General features: G+C 40.1%; 1 protein-coding gene across 1 annotated transcript in view; it reads left to right on the forward strand.

Annotated features, from left to right (window-relative positions):
* Nucleotides 1-13371: 13371 nt before the first annotated feature.
* The window catches only part of LOC122750750 (butyrophilin-like protein 3), a 36904-nt gene continuing 26087 nt past the window's right edge, over nt 13372-24188 (forward strand). Inside the window, exons 1-2 of the mRNA XM_043997560.1 lie at nt 13372-13510; nt 16875-16985. Of these exons, the coding sequence (XP_043853495.1) occupies nt 16877-16985 (109 nt within the window). The 5' untranslated portion in view covers nt 13372-13510; nt 16875-16876. The remainder of the gene's footprint in view (nt 13511-16874; nt 16986-24188) is intronic.

Raw genomic sequence — 24188 nt, forward strand, 5'->3', positions numbered from 1 at the left:
TCTCCACATCCCTCTTCACTGTAAAGAATCAAAAGATTCTAGGTCTAATACCAGCTGGACGCCACACATTAGATGCTGGAATGAAGCAAGGGAAATGGCATGGACGTGGTTTCTCTAGCCCGCCGCCCAGCCTCCTGGGAGGTCAGACTTCTGAGGGTGCTAGGGTCCATATTGAGACCTGACTTCTTGTGTGAGGTTATGAGAACAAATGCCCTCCACAGATTCAAAGGTCCCATGACTTCTGATCCGGACCCACCCAAGAAATAGCAAAGGTTAGAATAAGTCATCAAGGTCACAGCTGTTTCTCACTTTCTAACAAAGAGTCAAAAAAGCCCAGCTTTTTGTGTAATCTGTACCAAAGAGATGCAAGGGGATTGATTCTTCTCAGTGACACATATAACCAAAGGGAAAAGAAAAAAAGAATCATATTCTTAGAACTTGAAGACCCCAGAAATTCCTGAGTTCAATCTTCTTATTTTACTGTAGGAACAGAGGCCCAGAGAGGTCCAGTGACTTGTCCAAGGTCATATAGCTAGTCAATAGCAGAGCTAATATTTTAACTCAAATTCTTTTCTTCTAGGTCTAGTCACCCAGGATGTCCTCACTACAGTGATGCCTGGTAAACTCCCCACAATTCCATAATCACACTCCTCTCCCACTGAGCTTCACTGTCCTGTCTCATAGAGGTCTCCCGCAGCTCTCCGTCTCAGCCTCCTTCTAAAACACTCTGCTACACAGCCATAGAATAAGGGCAAGTCCAACATCAACCCAGAAGCCTGGTCTTCCTCTGCTTTAGTAAGAGGACAGCCTCAGTGATGGGGCCCTCCATGGGGTCACTGACAGAAGCTGTTGCCTTCCTGCCTCTACCCTCAAACTTTTAACCCCCAATCAGGTACCCTGGCATCCTGAATATACAAGGTAGTAAAGAGGGGAAATGTCTCCATCTCACAAACTTACTGCAGTGTGGAAAGTGATTCCCACCCCCACCCCCACCCCCAACCGCCCCAGGTGGAGGGTGGTCATGGTAGGGGGTTGGGCTCAACGCAGAGCAGCACATGTTCCTGAGCAGGAACACATTTGGAGCTTCCTGGTCCTGGACTGCCCTGACCCTGCTCTGAAGGCCATATTCACTACACCACCCCAATGTTCTCTGATTCTCTTCTGTTTCGTGCCTGGTTCTCTACACAGGAACATTCACAGTATATGGCCCTCAGGCCCAGCCCACCCTGCCCTTGATAGGGGAAGACATCCTGTTCTCCTCTCATCTGTCTCCTAAGATGGATGCTCAGGAAATGACTGTGAAGTGGGTCAGAGGTACCTGTACCACATGGGGCAGGAGGTGGAGGAAGTCCAGGCCCCTGCATTTCAAGGGAGGACAAAGATGCTGAGACGGGACATGGCTGAGGGGAAGGTGAACCTGAACATCTACCAGGTCCAGCTCTCTGATGCTGGCCAGTACATGTGCTATTTCCAGGCTGGCACCTTGTACAGTGAGGCCAGCTTTGACCTTCAGGTAGCAAGTAGGTCCTACCTGGGTCATGGATTCCTTATAGAGCTGGAGAGGACATTCAGACTCTTGGCATTGGTACGGATCTTTAGAGTGTGCTCAAAGTACTTTTCATACATTGTTTCACTGGACTAGTCCAATTACCTCATGGGTTAGTACCAGTGACTGACCAGGCCCCACTGACTGAAGGCCAGGTCTATTATATTTTACCCCCTTAAGGGTTCTCTGGTACATTGAAGGGGGTTGAGGGTGTCCAGACTCTCTGTCATTGGCTCAAGCCCCCACCAATGATGTTCCCCCAATTTTAGAGACTCTTCTGTAACCTTATTACATGTAACAACTTAACAGTCAAATTATTTTTATCAGTAACATTTCGTCATACAGTGTCATGAGAACAAATAAATAAAACAACACTATTCCTGATTCCTGAGGACATTGTCCTCCCCACACAGGTCACTTCAGTCTCTGGAGAATTGTAGGGGGTGAAGAGAGTTCATGTTAACAGCCTTAGCCTATTTCCCATATACTAGAGTCTCACCAATTGCCAAGTCCAAAGAAACCCTTGGACTCAAGTCCCAGGCACCCTGGCTTCTCAGGGCTTCCCTTTACTGTCAGCAACATTTAGCTTGATTCTTCCTTCCAAGGTCACCCTGACTTAGGTCTGGGTAAGTCTGGGGATTTATGATCTATTCCTAGAGGTGAGAATGGCTAACAATTAGATCACACCTACAGCCTAAGCCTGCTTCTGGAGGGACACTGGGCCTAGATTGGGGAGAGAAAGAAACCTTCCTTCCCAGCTCATTTCATGGTACCTGTGAGCTATTGGTAAACAGGGCTTTCCCCTCTTCTGGACACAGCTGCAAGGAAATAGAGGGAGAGACAGACAAACAGGCAGAGAAAATTATAGTCCAACAATTTGCTAGTCTAGCTATGCAGCCTAGAGAAAGAGGCTAGCCCCACCAAAGTAGTAGGGAACCTGGACCAATGTCTATTGTCTTTTTCTGTGCAGAAATTCCCCCTTTTCCCCACACAAACTGATGATATGATCAGTCTTTGAACTGTAATCCATTATGAAAATAGTTTTAAAGTGGGCAAGGTTTCTGAATATTTAAATGAACATTTTATATTGTGTCAGGGGCTTGGTTGCATTAGAAGAAATCAGGTATAAAGCACAAAGAAAACTCTTTGAGTGGATTGGTTGCTATTTACCCAAGTTCTTCCCATTTGGCTTATTATGAAGAAATGAGAGCCAGCTTTCCTCTGGCTCCACAAGCCAATTCAGTAATTTAGTCTTCAGTCCTTGATGTCTTCCTGAAAGAGAGCAGACTGTCCAGCTCTACACACCTAATCCAGGTGAGACCTGAAATTCACCCCAGACCAAATCATGATTAAGAAATCCAAGGAGAGGGGCAGCTGGGTGGCACAGTGGATAAAGCACCAGCCCTGGATTCGGGAAGACCTGTATTAAAATTCGGCCTATGACACTTGACACTTACTAGCTGTGTGACCCTAGGCAAGTCACTTAACCCTCATTGCCCCATCAAAAAAAAACATCCAAAGAGAAAGTGCTAAAAGTAACTTCTTCCATCTCAAAATTACACAAAAAGTCAGCCAGAATCCAATGGGCATAGGGGAACACCAGTAAAGCCAGTGCTGGCACAGGCAGACATGACCAGTCATGGAACAGAAACATATGTGTAACCTGCAAGGTTCTGTGTTTAGGGATCACAAGAATGAAGGGCCCCCGGGAAAAGCCCAGGGTGGGTAATGATAATGAATTAAAAACCAGGAAGGTGCTCATTTCTGGGCAACCTAGGCGCCAAGGGACTCTGAGGAGCCCAGCCCTCTGTCCTGCGATACCAGAGAGAGTTATGAAGATCCTGCACTGGGAACTCCAAAAATTCAGGAAGTGGAATGTAGTTCAGGAATCCAGAGAACCAAGGGAGTGATTGGTTAATATCTATCAGGATTCCTTCCTCCCCTCTTCTCTTCCTCCCTCCCAGCATAAGTTAGGAAAAGGGCATAAACCAAGGACTTGATTGGCCCAGGGCCGGGACAAGGCTCAAGTTGGACACAGCATCCTGGGGGGCTCTGGTATGTTAATGTGGCTTCCTGTTCATTTAAGGGCATAAAAGGTCCCACCCATGTGAGATAAGAGCTCCTCCCACTTGGTAGAACTCTACATTAGGAGCCTAACCATTCCCTGCCTTGCTGACCAGAACTGCTTACATGTGGAGACATTAGTAAGGGGGTGAGGGTGGGGATGTTTAGGGAAGTTGGGGCCATTCTATCCTTGCTGCATCTCCTTGCTATGTTAAGGCTAAGTGATCCTGCCTGTTCAATGATTTCCCAATGCCTCATTGTATTCCAGCATGAAACCTGAACTAACAGGGTGTTAGTTCCAACATTGTTATAGTCAGAAATTGGAATGGGGGGCAGCTAGGTGGCACAGTGGATAAAGTACCGGCCCTGGATTCAGGAGGACCTGAGTTTAAATCCGGCCTCAGACACTTGACACTTACTAGCTGTGTGACCCTGGGCAAGTCACTTAACCCCCATTGCCCTGAAAAAAAAAAAAAAGAAAGAAATTGGAATGGAATGAGATGACTTCATGGCTTACATCATGGTGTAGTTGTAGGAAAGCCAATGTGAGTGTGGAGGGTGAGGTAATCATAGCATTGTCAGATCACCATGGAAGTGATGGAAAGGATCATGCTTGTCCTTGTGGGGATTAGCTCCATGATGCTGGAGTGGCTGCAAGAGAGAGAAAATAAAGCACCACGTTCCAGCATTCCCTCAACATTTTTGACCCTTCTGGAGAAGCTGGACTGCCAACACAGACTGGAAGTGGATTGTCCTAGCACATCCAACAGCTAAAGAAAGAGCTCTCATCTTCTAAGCACCTTGTAATGAAGGCCATGGCCACTAGGTGGCACCACAGTACATAGAGTTCTGCGCCTGGAGTCAGGAAGACTCATCTGCCTGAGTGAGATTAAATCAGACCTCAGACACTCACTAGATGCATGACCCTGGCCAAGTCTTTTATCCCTTATTTGCCTCAGTTCCTCATCTATAAAATGGGGAGACACTGGAGATGGAAATGGCAAATGACTCCAGTATCTTTGCCAAGCAAAACCCATGGAAAAAAGTCCTTGGGGTCATGGAGAGTCGGACACCACTGAATGACTGAATAATAACCATGAAGGCCAAGGGGCAACTAATGGAGCTGGTGGCAGTATGGCTGCAGAGATCTCTTATGATGGGGGTGGAGGCCAACAGGCCCTGGCAGGAACCTGTGTGATCTCTGATCTAGAGGTCCAGGCTCTGTTCCATCCTGCAGGGAAAAGAGCCATGAGATAGGAGAATGAGAGCAGAAGGGAGGAAGAGACTGGGGAGCACCCCCTTGTGGTTAAGATAAAAGCCCAAGACTTGATAGGGCTTCCCAGTGAAGGAGTGTTTCCTCCACTGAGGGAGCTGGGATGGATGCTAGGTCACCACCAAGGCTCTGGCAGGTTGTAGAAGTCCTCATAGAAATCTGATGAGTCACTAGAGCAAAGGGCCTGGGGGTGTGGTCTAATGGAGCCAAAGCTGAGACATTGATGAGGTTGCCTAGGAGCACAGTCAGTTAAATCAATGAGTTTCCTGATAGGCATCACCCTTAATCTCCAGAAAGTTGAATTCTCATTGTGCCTGCTTCCCAGTGGGGGTCTGCAAGGCAGGGGGTTGAAGCTGATAAAGGAAATGGGTTTGCTACATTGGGTCTATGGTTCTCCCATTGTCTGCCCCATCCTATGCCCAGCTGGGGGCCAACAGAGCTGGAAATGAGATTTCACCTGCTGGGCTGAGCTGTATCAGAATGGCTTCAGACTGTAGGTCTTGCCTGTGGTACACTACTGATCAACTGGTGAAATTTGAACAGGAGGTTGGGACAGCTGAAGTTTGGAATAAAAATAAAAACCTATTGTCAGTTCAAATAGGAGCACTGAGAAGGGAATGAGAAGTCATAAAACCCAACACCCTGTTGAGAGGGCAGAGGGAAGTGATACCTTCTTCTGGAGGGAACTCTGGTTGTGGCACCTGAAAAATGGAGTTGATAAGAAAGCAATTGATGTTCAGCCTATGTGTTTGCCAGTAAAATTGGACATCCAAGCAGTAGGAGCCCTTTACTCCCACCCAAGCCTAAGGCATCCTCTAAAGCCTCTGACCCAATTGATCATTCAGGAGAGATTATAGAGGAAAGACCGTGGAGGAAAGGAATATCTAGGGTTGTGGTAAGATAATGGAATTTGACAGACTGATTGGGATGGGCCACACCTGGCCTGTCCTGAGTGACTTATGCTGCTGATGTCAGCAAGAGAAACCACTCTCCATAAAAGACCTCCCTTTTTGGGGGAGGGAGAGTAAATGCTCACTGAGGGGAGCTCAGGCTCTCTCTGGAGTCATTTTCTTTCCAGTCATGTGAGCTGCAGGAGCAGATGAGAAAGAGGTTCTTTCTTAGCAGTTTTGTCCTGAGGGCCCTCATTGCAAAGCTTTTTCCCATTGAAGCTACAAACCCCAGGTGGTGAGTTAACATCCGAGCCCTGCTCTTTTGAATTAACTGAACTAGAAGTGAGTTTGGGGATTGTATAGACTTAGGTTAGAGTTAGGGGGATTATCCATATTTCCTTTGCCCTATTCCCTTGTCTTTGATTTTATTAATTTCACCTTTGCTGTTTATTTTATTCCCATTAATAAAAACTGATTCATTCGTGGAAAAGAGGCTGTTAGGCTCCTTTCTTATTGGCCTGGGAGAAATGGCTAAAAGGGCAGTTTGGAGGGGAGGGAGCTTTGGCCCTGGAGGTCCCTCATTATTTCCGGGACACCAATATTACGGTGAGCCACTCAATTAACTCTCTCTATATTAAATTTGACCCCCACAGTGTTCTTGGGAGGCAGAATCTGTTCAAGCCCCTTTAGAAACCTCTGTGCAGCTTAGTGTGAGTACAACCAAGTAGAAACATTCAGAGTAGCCTGAACTATGTCATGTATTAAGCACCAAATAATATTTATTCCCCAGGTGGGGTAAAATATATTTCTTCTCTAGTGATGTGGAGATAAAAGATGTTATACCAACTCCTTTTACAAAGCCCTGTGCTACACCAAAACAAACAACAACAACAACAAAACAAAGCCCTGTGCTGCCTAGAGAAAGACAAATGACATTTAGTAGCTTCTTGTCAACTACATGGAGCTGAACAAAGTCAACATGACCATTATTACAGTTGTTCCTAATAGGTAACTTACTCAGGATGAGAGGGAGGGGACTATTGACCTCCCCAAAGCTTGTTTCTCTATTTCTGTGCCTGAGACTAGTCAGGAGCAGTTTAATTAACCTAGGGAGGAGTTCAGTAAACTTTCACTGTCCTTTAACAGGGCTACCTGAACTCTCCCTCACTCTGTAAGTCAGTCAATATGCATTTATTCACTACATATTATTTGCCTGAGGGTGGCTAGGTGGCACAGTGGATATAGTGCCCTGTTTGAAGTCAGGAAGACACACTTTCCTGAGTTAAAATCTGGCCTTGGGAACTTATTAGCTGGGTAACTCTGGGCAAATCACTTAACCCTTGTTGCCTCAGTTTCTTCATTTGTAAAATAAGCTAAAAAAAGAAATGGAAATCCCTTCCAGAATATTTGCCAAGAAAACCTCAAATAAGGTCATGAAGAGTTAGACACAATTGAAATGACTGAACAACAACAACATGTTCCAGGCACTGCACTAAGCTACAAAGAGAGGAAAAATCCAGTCTCTGTCCTCAAGGAACTCCCTGTCATTTCATATTGGCTAAGAAATAGAGTGGTGGACCAGTAGAATAGGTTAGATATAAAAGACACAGCAGTAAATGACTATAGTAATCTACTTTTTTGGTAAACCCAAAGACTTCATCTTCTGGGATCAGAACTCACTATTAAACAAAAACTACTGGGAAAACTGTCAAATAGTATTGCAGAAACTAGGCATAGTTTACTATCTCACATTGTATTCCAAGATAAGGTCAAAATGGGTCCACGATTTAGACATAAAGGGTGATACCATAAGCAAATTAGGAGATTAAAAAATAGTTTTACCTGTCAGATCTGTGGAGAAGGGAAGAATCTATGACTAAACAAGAGATAGAAAATGTTGTGAAGTACAAAAGATATAATTTTGATTACATTAAATTAAAAAGGTTTCACGCAAAGAAAACAAATGCAACTAAGATGAGAAGGAAAGCAGAAAGCTGGGAAATAATTCTCACAGTCAGCGTTTTATGATAAAGAACTCATTTCTAAAATATATAGAGACTGAATTAAAGTGATAAGAATACAAGTCATTCCATAATTAATAATTGGATCAAAGAATAGAAACAAGCAGTTTTCAGATGAAGAAACTAAAGCTATCTATAGTTGTATGAAAAAAATTTTCTAAATTACTATTGATTAGAGAAAAGCAAATTAAAACACCTCACACCTATCATATTGACTAATATGGCAAAAAATAAAAATGATAAATGTTAGCAAAAATGTGGGAAGATTGGAACACTAATGCATTGTTGGTAGAGTTATGAACTAATCCAACTATTTTGGATAACAATTAGAAACTATGTCCAAAGGGCAATCAAACTGTGTATACCCTTTGATCTAGCAATACCACTACTAGACCTGTATCTGAAAGAGATCATATAAAAGGGAAAATGACTCACATGTACAAAAATATTTATAGTAGCTCTTTTTGTGATGGCAAGGAATTGGAAATTGAGGGGATGTCCATCAACTGGGGAATGGCTGAACAAGATGTTTTATATGAATACTATTGTGCTGTAAGAAATGATGAACAGGCAGATTTCAGAAAAACCTTGAAAGACTTAATATGAACTGATGCTGAGTGAAGTGAGCAGAACCAGGAGAACATTGTATATTGTAACAGGAATATTGTGTGATGATCAGCCATGAACGACTTAGCTCTTCTCAGCAAGGAGGCCAGTGTCACTAGGTCAGGGGATGTAAGGGGTTTAAGGTGTAAGACTGGAAAGTTGCAGGAGTGGGGAAGGCAGGTTACCAAGGGCTTTTATAGACAGAAGAGAGAATTTTCTATTTCACCCTGAAGGTGATAGGGAACCACTAGAATTTATTAAGAAGAAAGGTGACAAGGGGACAGCTAGGTGGCACAGTGGATAGAGCACTGGCCTTGGAGTCAGGAGGACCTGAGTTCAAATCTGACCTCAGACACTTCACACTTACTAGCTGTGTGACCCTGGGCAAGTGACTTAACCCTCATTGCCTTGCAAAAGAAGAAGAAGAAAGATGACATGATCAGACTTGTGCTTCAGGAAAATAACTTTGACAGCTGAGTAAAAGCTTAGACTGGAATGCAGAGATGCTAATGGCATTCAGAGTAGCAGGTCTGAGCCATATTCTAGGCATGAGCTGCTTATGATGAGTTTTTATCCCAGTCTTAGTAAGTTAAGGTGGATGTTCGCCAAGCCTCTATTCTCTCAACAATTGTGTTCTTGGCAATTTTATCCCCACTTCCCATTTAAATTACCACTTCAAACCATGTGACTTTCAGATCTCCATCTCCAACCCTGATTTTCTTCAGTGCTCAAGACCCCCATCTCGACCTTCCCTCAGGACAGCTCCAATCCATATATCTTTTCAGCACTTCACATTCTCCATATCACACACTGAGTTTATATTTGTCCTTCTTAAGCCTGCCTTTCCTTCTGATTTCACCATTTTAATATCAGAGGAACCAGGAGTAACCATTCCCTTATGTTTGAGGACTTTCTGATGCCCATTGTCTCCCTCATCTTGACCATCAAAATCACTGCCAACTCTTCTTTAGACAGCCTCCAGAATGGTTTTCCCATCCTTCCCTTCCTCCTTATTCTCTCTGGAAATACACTTCACAAGTCCTGCCCCCTGCCTGGAGTCTTCCATTAGCTTTTTTTTTTTTTAAGTGAGGCAATTGGGGTTAAGTGACTTGCCCAGGGTCACACAGCTAGTAAGTGTTAAGTGTCTGAGGCTGGATTTGAACTCAGGTACTCCTGACTCCAGGGCTGGTGCTCTATCCACTGTGCCACCTAGCTGCCCCTTTCCATTAGCTTTTATACATGATTTCCTGCCTTCATTCTCTCTTTCCAGCCTTCCATCACCTGCCAGGCTCATCTGCCCATCACACTGCCCTGCTCAGGCCAGGCTCGCTCTCTACAATCTTCAGGGGCTCTTTGCTGTGGAACTCACCCTGCTTAGACTGGCTTTCATCTTGAGTAAACCTCCCGGATCTCCTCTCATTCTACCATTCTAAACTTATCCCTTCTTCCTCCGTGTGCTCTCTGCTTAGGAGAGACTAAATCAGACCCCATTACCTAATGATGCCCTGCTCTTTCTGCTGCCGTGCCTTTGCTCACACAGTTTCTTCTGCTGGGAATGCCCTTCCTCCTATGAATCCTTTAAAGTCCAATTTAATCACCTCCCCCTTCCCTGATTCCTGTGTTACTTATACCTTCCCCATCAGTCTTCACATCTTCTTATACTAGTGTCAGAAGAGGAACGTGAGATAATTTTCTTTGGTGGGTCTGGAAAACTGCTGTCTTTACTATTCCTTTTGTTGGGTAACTTGAACATGAAGCTAAGTTTACAAATTTAACTTTGGTAATGGAATAAGTTTCTAATTCTACTGCCTTAGGGTTACAAGAATTGGAAGAGTGCTTTAACTCTCTGGCAAATGTGGTCCTGGACTGAGGCGGAATCTGTATGGTTCAGAACACCTCCTGAAGTTTGAGCTGCCGTGCAGAGATTACCTGGATGGCTGTGTTCACAGCTGCTTGCTTCATCCAGTTTTTCATGGAACTCTTAGATTTATTCTGTATTAAGGTCCCTGTTGCCCCTTGGTCTGTTTGTAAATTATTTGTGTTTTGTTGTTGTGGTTCTTGCATTTGTAACTGATATGGGGGAAAAATGGGGTATGGGTTGATGGGGTTCTTAGGAATTCCTCTTTAAAGAATTACACCCTCTTGCACACAAAATGTAGTTAGAACAAGGTGATAGTTTATTTAGGAGCAAGGGAAGGGAAGGGTGGGGGGAGGGAAACCATGAAAGAAATCCTTAGACTTTTCATGGGGAGATTTGGCATAAAGCACATGGCTCAGAGGTACCAAATCTCCTCGAACAGGAGACTGGAAGGTACTTTTATAGAGGCCTGATGGGGGTGGACCATCTGCCTGTGGAAAGTTCCTTTAATGAAGGTGGACCATCCCCCACTGGTGGTAGCTGGGGGAATTGGGTGAGGAGTGGAGGACCATCCCCCACTAGTAGTGACTAGAGGAATTTGGTGAGGGGTGGCTACGGATCCCTCTTCAGGACACAAAGGACGCAGCCACACCCAAACTTATCTCCCCAGGGTAAGGGAGACCAGAATGAAGGGTAGGAATCCCAAGCTAGCTCAGTCCGATTTGGTTCCTCTAGGCGTTATCTGTCCTCTGGTTTAGTTTCTCAAGGAGAAGATTCCTCGGTGTGCCCCAGAGAAATTCTGGGGTGTTCTGCGACCCATGACAGTAACACTAGTTCCTACATCTCCCTCAATTCATAAACCCCCTGTGGGCCCCTACTTCACCCCCACTCAGCAGGAAGCAGTAATAGACGAGATGATCTTTGTCCTTTTTCCTGGGGTATATGAAAAGTGGGGAATGATGTAGGAGACAAAAAAGGGTTAATAGAAAAATCTAAGACCCAAGCTCTAGTACAGATATTAGCTCTAAAAGGGAGTCATACCCCAGGTAATGGATAACTTATGCTAGGTTCTCATACCCACAGTGATCAACATCCATAACAGACCAGAACGGGTCAGGTCAAAATAACAATAAAGGAAAAAGACAACCTATAAAAATTCTAATGAAAAACGATTATATTTTGAAACTAGCCATGAGAATCAGAAAGAGACATGTGCAGAAAAGGCCAAATTTGTCCCCAGATTCACCTTATGATGTGTAAACCCCCAAAACACACCTCCACTGAAAAAGGTACCTGCCTCGGGGGTTGACTTAAGACCCCCAGGAACTCCAAATTAGGATAAGCCCTCCCCTGTACCTCCCCAAGGTGGAGATTATTATAATGAGACTGATAATCAATTTATCCATACTATAAATATAACTGTCTTTCCTTTCCTTATTTGAGAGATACCTTTCCACTTTTCTGGTTCTCTCCCTGTGGTCACCAACAGCATTGCAATAAAACTTGGGAAACTGAGTCACTGAGTCTTGTAATTCTTTTGGGACGACTCACAATCAATCGGACGCCCAAATTCCAGCCCACATCAGTCAATTCCAGGAGAACAGAGAAGCAGCAGGGACTCATGTACTTCTCCTGAGGGACTCCAGCTTCCCCAAGGACTAGTAATCAGAGAATCTATTTTGGTGATACAGGAAGGGGAAGGTGGGGAAGCAGGACTACAGAACAATGCCTAGATATGGATTTTACCTTGGAATTTAGAGGGACTTCCCAATGACCCAAAGTCAGTAACCCTCAGAGGCAGGATTTGAACACAGATCCTCTGACTCCTAATAACTACAAAACTTACTGAGAACAGATTCCCCACCCATTCCCCACTTCCCTGTGGCTAAGCAGTCTTTGTCTATTCCAGACTCTTGATGGATTTATGGACCTTCCCCCAAGCAAAATGATCCCTGCCTTACTGCCTGGACTTTATGTTATTATGTAAAAAGGATACACCTTCATTAAGTAGTTTCTATTTAGAGTTAGTAGTGTCTATACTAACTCAGGAGGAGTTCTATTGTTTCTTTTGTTAAAGGTTCATTTACATTAAGTAGTTGTATGGGACTCTGGAGCAATCTTTTGGTTCCCTTCTGTTTTGTTACCCCATACAAACCCTGTCCTCTGTTCCCATCTTTGGGTATTCTCAGCTTTGAGATACCACAAGCTATAGTTCCTCTGCCCCGATTAAAGACCTTATTTCTCCTATATTGATTGTTTCCTTAATTTCCAGGTTAATGCTCCAAGCCAGTTTATATATATATATATATATATACTAGAACAAATTGCCTCAGATATTATTAACTTTATTTTACAGAGAAGGATATTGAGATTCAGATGGGAAAGGGTCTCACCCAAGGTCACATGTCAGCCAAAGACAGAATGCAAAATTTGGATTCCAAATGCAATTCTTGTTCCATTTTACTGGACCCTCTCTGACTATCATAGGCTCAGCAGTGGGAAGGATCTCAGAGGACATATGGTCCAGGGACCCACCCCCTCAACAGAAATCTCCTTTCCAACATCCCCCACAAGTCTTCATCCAGCCTCCACTGAAAGACCCCAACCCAGTTCTTCTTCTTCTTCTTCTTTTTTTTTTTTTGGTGGGGCAATGAGGGTTAAGTGACTTGCCCAGGATCACACAGCTAGTGTCAAGTATCCGAGGCTGGATTTGAACTCAGGTCCTCCTGAATCCAGGGCTAGAGCTTTTATCTACTGTGCCACCTACCTGCTCCCCCCAACCCAGTTCTTCTAATTCTAAGATTGCTTTTCTATCCACCCTGCACTACTTCTCAAGATGAATCCAAGAAATAGGAAATGAGTGGGGAAAAGCATGCCTGGTTTGTAAACAAGCTGGCAGAGATGCCACTTCTGAAAATCTTTGTATAACACACCAACTTAGATGCAGGAGCTGATTTATCTTGAAAAAGATGACAATTTAAAGGTTATGTGCTTGTCAGTGACTTGAGTAAAGAAAGAGAGCAAAAAATCATATGGCTGGCTGATGTATTTGAAAAAGAAACAGTCATGGATCATTTATGATGGGGCTAAATGAAAAGCATCTGGCATAATGAAAAAGAAGCCACTCCCATAGCAAGATAAGCAGCTTGAGAGACAATAGACCTTCTCTTCCTGATGGGATGAATTTTCTCCTCCTTTCTGACTAATAATGTGCCTAGAAGATTGTTATTCTGTAAAAAGCAAGGTGAGAAGGTGAGTCACTCAGAAGGAGGTCCCTGTTTAACCTCTGGGTGGGCTGGGGGAGCCCTTTTGTTGGAAAGAGCTTTGTTCCAAATGGCTTGTCTTTGTTTTCATGGTAGTCATGCTTTTCTGAGTTGTACCCCAGCCTCAGAAACTTGGGAAGTGCAAGTGGATCATTTAAAAAAAAAACGAGAGAGAGTGAGAGAGAGAGAGAGAGAGAGAGAGAGAGAGAGAGAGTGAGTGAGAGAGAGTGAGAGAGAGAGAGAGATTTAACTATTAATATGTTGTAATAAAACAAGCATTTCCATAACAGTATAATAAAAATATGATTGCACATAAAACTGCAAAGCTGTTATATACCACTTGCTATTCCTTTAAAAATATATCATAGTTATCATATAAATTTCTTTTCTTTTCTTTTTATTCTTCTCTCCCCTGCCCCACCCTAAAGATGGCCACCATTAGACACAAATGTGTGTCATAATAATATATGTATGTGTATAAAAATCATTCTGCACATACTTCTGGTTTTCAGTTCTTTCTCTGTATGCAGACAGTATATTTTTTCATATTTCCTTTTTAGTTTATTTGAGTATTTATAATAATCAAAATGACATTTGCTGAAAGTAGTTCTTAAAACAATATTGTTGTTACTGTATACAATGTTCTTTGGTTTTGCTCATTTTGTTCTTGTTATTTTTTGTAAGTCTATCCATGTTTTTTCTAAGACCATCGAGCTAATTATTTCATATACCCCTGTGGTATTCCATCACAATCATATACCACAACTTCTTTAGCTATTCCCCAAGTGATGAGAATCCCTGAAATTTCCAATTCTTTGCTATTGCAAGGAGAGATGTTATAAACATTTTAGAGCATAGAGGTTCTTTTCCTTTTCCCCTAATCATCTATAGAAACAGACCTATTAGTGGAATTGCTGGGTCAAAGGGTATAGGTAGTTTAATAACTCTTTGGGCATAATCCAGATTGTTCTCTAAAGTATTTGGATCAGTTCACAGCTCCCACAATGAATTAGTTTCCCAGTTTTACTCACATCCCTTTCGACATTTATCGCTTTCCCCTTCAAACCCTTTAGCCAATCTGATAGGTGTAAAATATCCCAAGTATAATTTAATTTGCATTTCTCTAATCAATAATGATTGAGAGAATTTTATATGACTATGAATTGTTTTATTTCCTTAAAAAATACCCTCCCTGTTAATATCCTTTGACCATTTATCAATTGGGAGGTCTGTTATTAATCAGCCCCTTCTGACTACCATGTCTAAGAGGCACACTAAATTCTAAGAGGAAACCTGGGAGGCAGCCCGGCACACTGGACAGAGGACTAATCTTGTACCTGGGAGTCCTGGGGTCTATTCTTTCTTCAAAGGACTTGTTAATTGTCATTTTTATCCCATTTTGTATATTCTATAAAGTATATGCTAAATTTTCAATTTTTCTATATTTACTAATGCAATTTTATACGCGTTATAACCCTAACTTGGTTCGTTTATGTAAAAATGCCTGTGATATGTAACCTCCATTATATTCCCATACAAATAATCACAGGAGATCTAACATAGTTACTTTCTACTTATGTATTCAGGCTATTAACTGCCATCCTTTGGTTAATCAATACTTTTGAATGATTGAACAAAATGAAATCTAAATCATTCACACCCCCAGATACCAAGGAATCAGTTGGAAACTTAGAGAAGCCCCAACCCCAGCATTTCTAGAAAATCCTTTAGGCAACAGTGTTTCCCAGAGAAAAGAGAATTGTTTCCCATATTTATCAGCCATCTGATATATATATATATATAGAGCCTGTAAGGTCTTAGATCTGTGCCCAGTTACTCATTGTAGAGTACCCTCAAAGCCCTTATATTCTTTTTAGTGATACTGATAACAAAGGTAGAAGTCAAATTAAGTCAAAAAGCATTTATTAAACACCTACTACTATGTGCCAGGCACTGTGCTATTAGACACAGGGGTTACAATGAAAAGCAAATTACAGTCCCTGCTCTCATGATCTAATATGGGAGATCACACAAATCTTTATGCAAAACAAGATCTATGAAGGATAAATTGGAAATAATATTGAGAGAAAAGACATTAGCATTATAGTGAATAAGGAAAGGTTTCATGCTGAAGATGAGAGTTGAGCTGGCTCTGAAGGAAGTCAGAGGAGCTTGGATATAGAGAAGAGGGAGAATTGAAGGTTTGGGAGAAAGCCAGTGAATGTGCTTCAAGTTGTGGGGAGGACTGTATTGTTTGAGGAACAGCAAAGAAGCCAGTGTAACTAGGTGGTAGCATTCTTGGGGGCAGGAAGGTATAAGAAGAATAAAAAGGTAACCCAAGGCCAGGTTATGAAGGGCTTTCAACACTAGAGAATTATTCATTTGATCTTAGAGGTGACAGGAAAACACTGTATTTTATTGAATTGAGGATTGGCAGGGTCACACCTGAAATTTAGGAAGATCATTTTGACAGCTAAATGTCAAATGCTGGAGAAACAGAAGAACTGGAGTCAGGGATACCAACCAGGTGATACCATTCTGCATGAAGATAGGGAAAGTATCAGAGGAGAGAAGGAGATGGGTATGAGAGATGTTAGAAAGGTAGAACTTGGCAACCAATTAGATATGTGGAGGCACAGAAAGAGAGAGTAAGATATTGAGAATGACACTTAGTGAAGCCTGGTACTGTCCTTGACAGTAATAGAGCAATTAAGAAATTGGGAAAGTTTAGGGGGAAAGATAGTGAGTTCAGTTTTGCACATGTTGCATTTTTTTTTCTTTTATTTTTTTAAACATGTGTTTAATGTCTATGGGAAATCCAGTTCAGGGTCTTCAGTAGGCACTAGAAGTCAGGAGAGAGGTTAGGGCTAGATCAGTGAAGCTAAGAGGCCTCTGCATAGAGAAAATCATTGATTCTATGTGAGCTTTTGAGATCATGAAGTGAATACCCTCATATGCTTAAGAGATAGAAGATCAATGAGCAAGTAGTTTATATAAAAAGTCTTCAGGGAGCAGGTGACCCATTGAGTTAAACACTGAAATATTGTAATAAGAGAGCAGCAGGAAGGACATTATAAGTTAGGAAAAAATAGTGTGAGCTGAGATATGGAGGATGAAATGAATATGAGGTATGTAGGGACTAGCCTGACCTATGAGATCTGTATGAGAAAGGGGAGATGAAGTGGGATAGGCACAAGCTGGACCACAGTTTCTGTCCCCGTTAATGTGTCATTGCCCAGACTTTGGGAAAACTTTTCTGATTCTTGTGAATGATGTTCAGGCTCTGTTATCATGCTCTTCACTGCCAACATGCTTGTTTGTTCTTAGTATCTCCTTGGTTGTATTCCTTTCAGTCATGATCTGGAGCATAAAGTGGAATGACTGGCCAGCTGCCTACAACAATCCCACTCTACCTTTATGCCTAATATACCTCATCCTTCAGCTTCCTTATATTCCTGGCTCAAGTAAGTTTGTTTTGGTTTCTGCCACTGTAGTCTCCACATGTGGATATCCACACTGATATTTCAATTCAATAAAACCATCAATTCAAGAAACACTTATTTAGCCCCTATTGCACACAGGGCCTTGTGTTTTAGTATTATTGGAGGTTAAAGGCTTAGATGAGGCATGGTCCCTGATCTCAGGGTCATTGTCCCCTTCCTAGGCATCTTTACCAATATCAGAAATATAGAATGATAGGATTGTAGAGTTGGAGAGGATCTCACCCAGTTCAAGTCCCTTATGTTATAGACAGGTGAAGGGAAGAGACACATTTGAATAGAAGGATCTCTCATAATAGGGATTCACCCTTGTCAGTAAAGGGAGACACTAAGTCATTGCTCTGTTCACCTCTTGAATAGCAGGGGGAAAAGTTTGATACTTTTGTACAAAATATGAAGGGTCTATGAGAGCAATATAGAAGGGATTTTAAATATCTCTGAGGATCCATCAAAAGTTTTGTACTTTAAATTTCTCTTTGATCTACTAACAATTTATATTAAATATTCATCATGTAGGAAAATTAGTGGACACTGTTGGGCATTCCCCAAAATGGGTTTTGGGAATATAAGTTCATAACCAAGGAACTGATGGGATTTCAAAAAAAAAAAATTAACTCCAATAACCTTATTCTCTGGGACCAGGGATCCTGAGCCACAATACTTAGCCATGCAATCAGCAATAGTCATCAGAATGTTACAAACTAAGATTGGCTACTTTATTATTATTATTATTAATATCATCTTGGTCCAATGCGTGCTGGGAATGTTTGTCTAGCGATAGAAAATGCCTCAGAACTTCTATGAAATAGTTGCATAAAAGTCTATGTCCCCGGAGCAGCTAGGTGGTACAGTGGATAAAGCACCAGCCCTGGATTCAGGAGGACCTGAGTTCAAATGTGACCTCAGACACTTGACACTTACTAGCTGTGTGACCCTGGGCAAGTCACTTAACCCTCATTGCCCTGTCCCCCCCCCCCAAAAAAAAAGGAAGAAAAGAAAAGAAAAAAAGAGTCTATGTCCCCAAACCCCCTTTTGGGCCCTCCCTGCAATTGCTACTTCCTCAAATCCCAACAACACTTCAGGACTTTTTTGGAGGTTAGGACACAAAGACTTTATCTTACTATAAAGATCTTCTTTGATTGACCCTGAAATAAATCTACGGATAAGAAGAGGAGTTAATAGAAACAGAATGTCCCCATTTGTCTCTTTGTAAGGCAAATTTGCCATCAAATGTATTGATCATTTATGACTAGAATAGACCTCCCTGGTATCCCAGTTATATAGAGAGTCACAGAAGATCACAGCTGGGATGACTTTAACACATCATTTGATCTGCCAAAAAAAAAAAAGTGCTGATTATTTATGGCTAGGAGGGATCTCCCTGGTCTCCCAACTGGACAGCACAGAGATTCAAAGAGCATTAGAGTTGGGATGGCCTTTGCACATTATCTGATCCAATCCCCAACCCCAATTTTATTTTTTTCATTTTTATCTTTCTTTAATATTTAATTTATGGAACATAATATAGTACAATAAGAAACAATGATTGCACATGAAACTACAAATCTATTATGTACCATTTGCTATTACTTTAAAATGTATAATACAGTTCACATGTAATTTTTTTCTTTTTATTCTTCCCTTCCCCACCCCACTCTACAGATAACCTCCATTAGACCAAAATATGTGTGTGTGTGTAAAATCATTGTAGACATATTTCTATTAATCAGTTATTTCTCTAGATGAAGATAGTATCCTCCTTCATATGTTCTTTGTAGTTTATTGGATATTCATAATAGTCAAAATGACTTATTCATCCAGGTGGCACAGTGGATAAAACACCAGCCCTAGATTCAGGAGAACCTGAGTTCAAATCCTGCCTCAGACACTTAACACTCACTAGCTTTGTGACCCTGGGCAAGTCACTTAATCGTCATTGCCACACAAAATAAACAAACAAACAAGTAAAAGAATGAATAAATAAATAAGTAAATAAGTAAATGAACAAATATATAAATAAATAAATGGATGAATGAATGAATGAATAAACAAATGAATGAATAAATGGAAACAATATTGCTTGCTGTTACCGCACACAATGTTCTCTTGGTTTTGCTCACTTTGCTCTTCATTTTGTGCAAGTCTATCCATGTTTTTCTTTTTCTTTTTATTCACTTGGAGATATTAGCTTTATTGCAGTAGTCTGGAAATGAACCTGCAATATCTGAGGTATGCCTGTATACACTATACATTAAAATTAAATTAAATTAAATTTAAATTAAATTAAAGTAACAGCTCTATTAGACTGAATGTAATAATTTTTACATTTCATATGGAAATACACACACACACACACACACACACATATATTATAGAGAGTCCTTATTTAGGTTTTAAAATTGAAACATATGGGGGGTGGCTAGGTGGTGCAGTGGATAAAGCACCGGCCCTGGAGTCAGGAGTACCTGAGTTCAAATCCGGCCTCAGACACTTGACACTTACTAGCTGTGTGACCCTGGGCAAGTCACTTAACCTCCATTGCCCCGCCAAAAAAAAAAAATTGAAACATATGTCAAATATGAAAATTCAAATTGTAAAGCAATATACATATTTTTGATTAGATATGTTTTCCAATGACTGACCAATTCAGTGATGAAATAAATATTTATCTAACCTTTGGGGAAAATTAATGTAGCATCACTTTAATACAGTAGACAATTTATCTTACAAATAATTATACATGACTAATGTGGAAACATTTCCAGCATTAATTGCACATGTACAACCTATATAAGACTGTTTGACATCTTGCAGAGGAGAAAGGTCATGGAGGAAGAAAAAATTGCAACTTAAAATCCCATGAAAAATAAATGTCAAAAACTATTCCCACATGCAAATGGAAAAAATACTATTTACTAAAAATATCTCATTATACATTTGTCCAAAAAAGAATACTGTAGGGACCAAACTTAATATGTGGAGAGTTAATTGGGTGGCTTGCTATATTATTGGGGTTCAGAAAATAATGAGAGACCTCTAGGTCCAAAACATCCTCCCCTCAGAACTGCCTTTTTAGTTATTTCTCCCAGGCCAATAAGAAAGGAGCTTAACAGCCTCTTTTCCACAAACAAATCAGGTATTATAAATGGGAATAAAATACACAGCAAAGGTGAAATTAATAAAGTCAAGGACAAGGGAATAGGGAAAGAGGAAAATGGATAATCCCCCTGACTCTAGCAAGGGCTGTCTCAAACCCAAACTTGCTTTCAGCTCTGCTAATTCAAAGGGCTAGATTTAATTCACCACCAGGGGTCCATAATTTCTATGGGAGCCAGCAGCCAGTCTCTAGTCTGTTCCAAATGCTCTTTCAAGGCCAGAGAGAGAGCGAGAGTGTGCATGACCTCCTGTTGGGGTCCCCTTTTCTACCTTTTTCTCCCTCCCCCAAAGGGGAGGTCCTTCAAGTAGTGTGGCTGAGACTGGTTCCCTGTTGATGATGCAGTCCACAGCCTCTGAGGACACTCCTTCTCAGGGTTGGCCAAGTTAGACTAAGTCTGACAGGGCAGGCCAGGTGTGGCTCAAATCTAATCATCTTTAAGTGGGTACTTAGTAGTTCCTCATTCATACCCAATTCAAACACTACTAAGTCAATCAAGTCGGCCCAGCATCTGCTAAATTCCATTATTTTACCATAATACATAAGTACAAATATAGCAAAAAATCTTCCTGAATACTTTAATAAGCTACATGCATGATATAAAATTCAATTTTGCAACAAGACAGGAAATATGAGAATTTTATGTTTTGACTGTGTGGATATTTCTCAGCTTGTCACTTTTAAGGCAAAATGGAATTTCTAATTCAGAGACCCTAAATTTAGAGAGCCCTTAAAATGTAGCAGAAACACTCTTGCACCCTGGTTTCATTAGCCTAGTTTGTGCAGAAATGTTTCCACTAGATTCATAGAGTGTGATTTAGATGGAGAGAATCTTCATTTGGTCAACTGTTTGACAACCTATAGCTCTTCAACAGGTTCCCACTTTTGGTTAATTGTGAAAAAATTTTAAGGTTGGCAAGGATTCATATTTTCCCATGGATTTGGGTTTTTCTTTCTGTTAATGATCACATCAGTTTTGAAAAGGGAATATATGGGCATGTAGACTGCTTTAGTTCTAGCAATATTCACAAATATGATCAAAGGAATAAAGTTTTTTTTTTTTCCCCACAAGTTGTAAGAGGTTCGTGATTGTGACTTTTGGTATTTGGGTGAGTTTTGCTAAAACTGAGAACTGTCCATCCATGTTTTTCTATGATTGAGTTAATCATTTCTTATAGCCCAGTAGTATTCCATCACATATTATAACTTATTCAGCCATTTCCCAGTTGTCAGGCATCCCTGCAATTTCCAGTTCCTTGCCACCACAAAGAGAGCTGATATAAACATTTTAGAGAATTTCCCCCTACTCATTTTTGGAAACAGATCTAGTAGTGGTATTTCCAGGTCAAGGGGTATAATAGGTAGTTTAATAACTCTTTCGGCAAAATTCCATATTGCTCTCCAAAATGGTTGTATCAGTTCATAGTTACACCAACAATGAATTAGTGTCCCAATTTTTCCACATCTCCTCCAACATTTGTTGCTTTCTGCTTTGAAGATTTTAGCCAATCTGATAGGTGTAAAATGATATCTCATGCATGTTTTAATTTGCATTTCTCTAATCAAAAATGATTTAAAGCATTTTTAATGTGGCTATAAATTGTTTTGATTTCTTCATTGGAAAACTTTCTATTCATATCCTTTGACCATTTATCAATTGGGGAATGAGTTGTATTAGATTTTACAGAGTTCTTTATATATTTGAGATGAGACCTTTATCTGAGAAAATGTCTATAACATATCCCCCCAATTTTCTGCTTTTCTTCTGATCTTGGCTACATTGGTTTTATTTGTACAAAACCTTTTAAATTTAATGGAATCAAAATTATCCATTTTATACCTCACTCTTCTATTTCTTTTTATTCATAAAGTATTTACCTATCTATAAGTCTTATAAGTAATATGTTCAATGTTCTTCACATTTTCTTGATATATCTCTCTTTATTTCTAGGTCATGTATACATTTTGACTTTGCCTTGGTAAATGGTATATGATAACAGTTTATGCACAGTTTCTAGAATACTGCTTTCCAGTCTTCTCAACAATTTTTACCAAATAATGAATTTTTCTATCCAAATTTTGTCTTCACATTTGTCAAATATAAGGTTGCTATATGTGTTGCTGTGAACTGTATGTCTACTCTGTTCTATTGATTTACCTTTCTATTTCTTCATAACAGACAGTTTTGATAATTAGATTTAAGATATAGGTACTGCCAAAAATCCTTCTTTTAAGTTTTTTTTATCAGTTTCTTTGATATTCTTGACTTTTCTGTTTATCCAAATGAATTTTGTTATATTTTCTAATTCAGTAAAATATTTTGGTAATTTAATTGGAATGGCATTAAACATTTAAATTAGTTTAGGTAACATTATCATTAAATAATTGTAGAAATATTAATTGTACATGGGCAGGCATAGCCAAAATAATAAAAATGACAATCCTCAACTAAATAAGGAATTATAAATCCTAATAAATAAAGCTTAGATTAATAAAATTGAGTGCAAAAACAATTTAATTGATAAATAAAACCAGGAGTTGGTTTTATGAAAAAAATAATTAAATATATAAAATATAAAACATATTGGTTAACTTCATTAAAAAAAGAGAGAATAAAACCAAGTCACTAGTATTAAAAATGAAAAGGTTGAATATGCCATGAACAAAAATGAAATTAAGGGGCAGCTAGGTGGCTCAGTGGATAGAGCACCAGCCCTGAATTCAGGAGGACCTGAGTTCAAATCTGGCCTCAGACACTTAACACTTACTAGCTGTGTGACCCTGGGCAAGTCACTTAGCCCCCATTGCCTCATCCCCCCCCCCAAATGAAATTAAAACAATTATAAAGAGTTATTTTGCCTAATTACATGCCAATAAATTTAACAATTCAAGTGAAATGGAATAATATTTGCAAAAATATAAATTACCTACATTAGCTAAAGAGGAAACAGATTCTTTAAATAGACCAATTTTAGGGGGGGAACTTAATAGATCCTAAATGAGCTTCCTAAGAAAAAAGTACCAAGACCATATATATTTAAAGATGATCAAATATTGAAATATCAACTAATTCAAATGTTAAATAAATTATTTGGAATATTGGTAAAGAAGCGATACTACTTTTGTGGGGAAAAAATGATATTGACATCAGGAAGAGTAAAAATAGAGAAAGAAGATTATAGACCAATTTCATGAGTGAATATGGAGGCAAAAATCTTAAAATACTAGCTAAAATATTACAACAATATATTACAAAGAACATACATTATGACCAATTGGAATTTATACCAGGAATGTAGGGATAACAGAATAAGGGAAATTAATAATTGATTATATCAATAGTAAGAGTAAAAAAAAATCATACGATTATATCAATAGATGCAGAAAAAGTTTTTCATAAAGTACAACATTCATTTCTATTAGATACTTGAAAGTATAGATATAAATGGATTTTTCCTTAAATTCATAAAAAGCCTACTAAAACTATTAGCAAGCATTATTTCTAATGCGGATTAGTTAGAAGCCTTCCCAGTAAGATCAGGTTTGAAACAAGGATGCACACTGTCACTCTTATTTAATATCATATTAGAAATCCTGGCAATAGAAATAAATGAAAAAAGAAATAGAAATAGGGGAAATCAGAATAGGGAATGAGAAAAAAACACTATCCCTTTTTGCAGATGATATGATGATATCCTTGGAAAATTCCAGACTCAAAAACTTAATTGAAACAATGCTTTTGGGGCAGCTAGGTGGTGTAGTAGATAAAGCACTGGCCTTGGATTCAGGAGGACCTGAGTTCAAATCCAGCCTCAGATACTTGACTTACTAGCTGTGTGACCTTGGAGAAGTCACTTAACCCTCATTGCTCCACCCCCCAAAAAATGAAACAATCCTTTTAGCAAAGTAGCAGTATGTAAAGTAAACCCTTATAAATCATTAACATTCCTATATATCACAAACTAAACCCTGCAAGAAGAGATAGTAAGAGTTACCACATTTAAAATAACTCT

The sequence above is a fragment of the Dromiciops gliroides genome, chromosome 3, assembly GCF_019393635.1.
Source record: "Dromiciops gliroides isolate mDroGli1 chromosome 3, mDroGli1.pri, whole genome shotgun sequence".
NCBI lineage: Eukaryota > Metazoa > Chordata > Mammalia > Microbiotheria > Microbiotheriidae > Dromiciops > Dromiciops gliroides.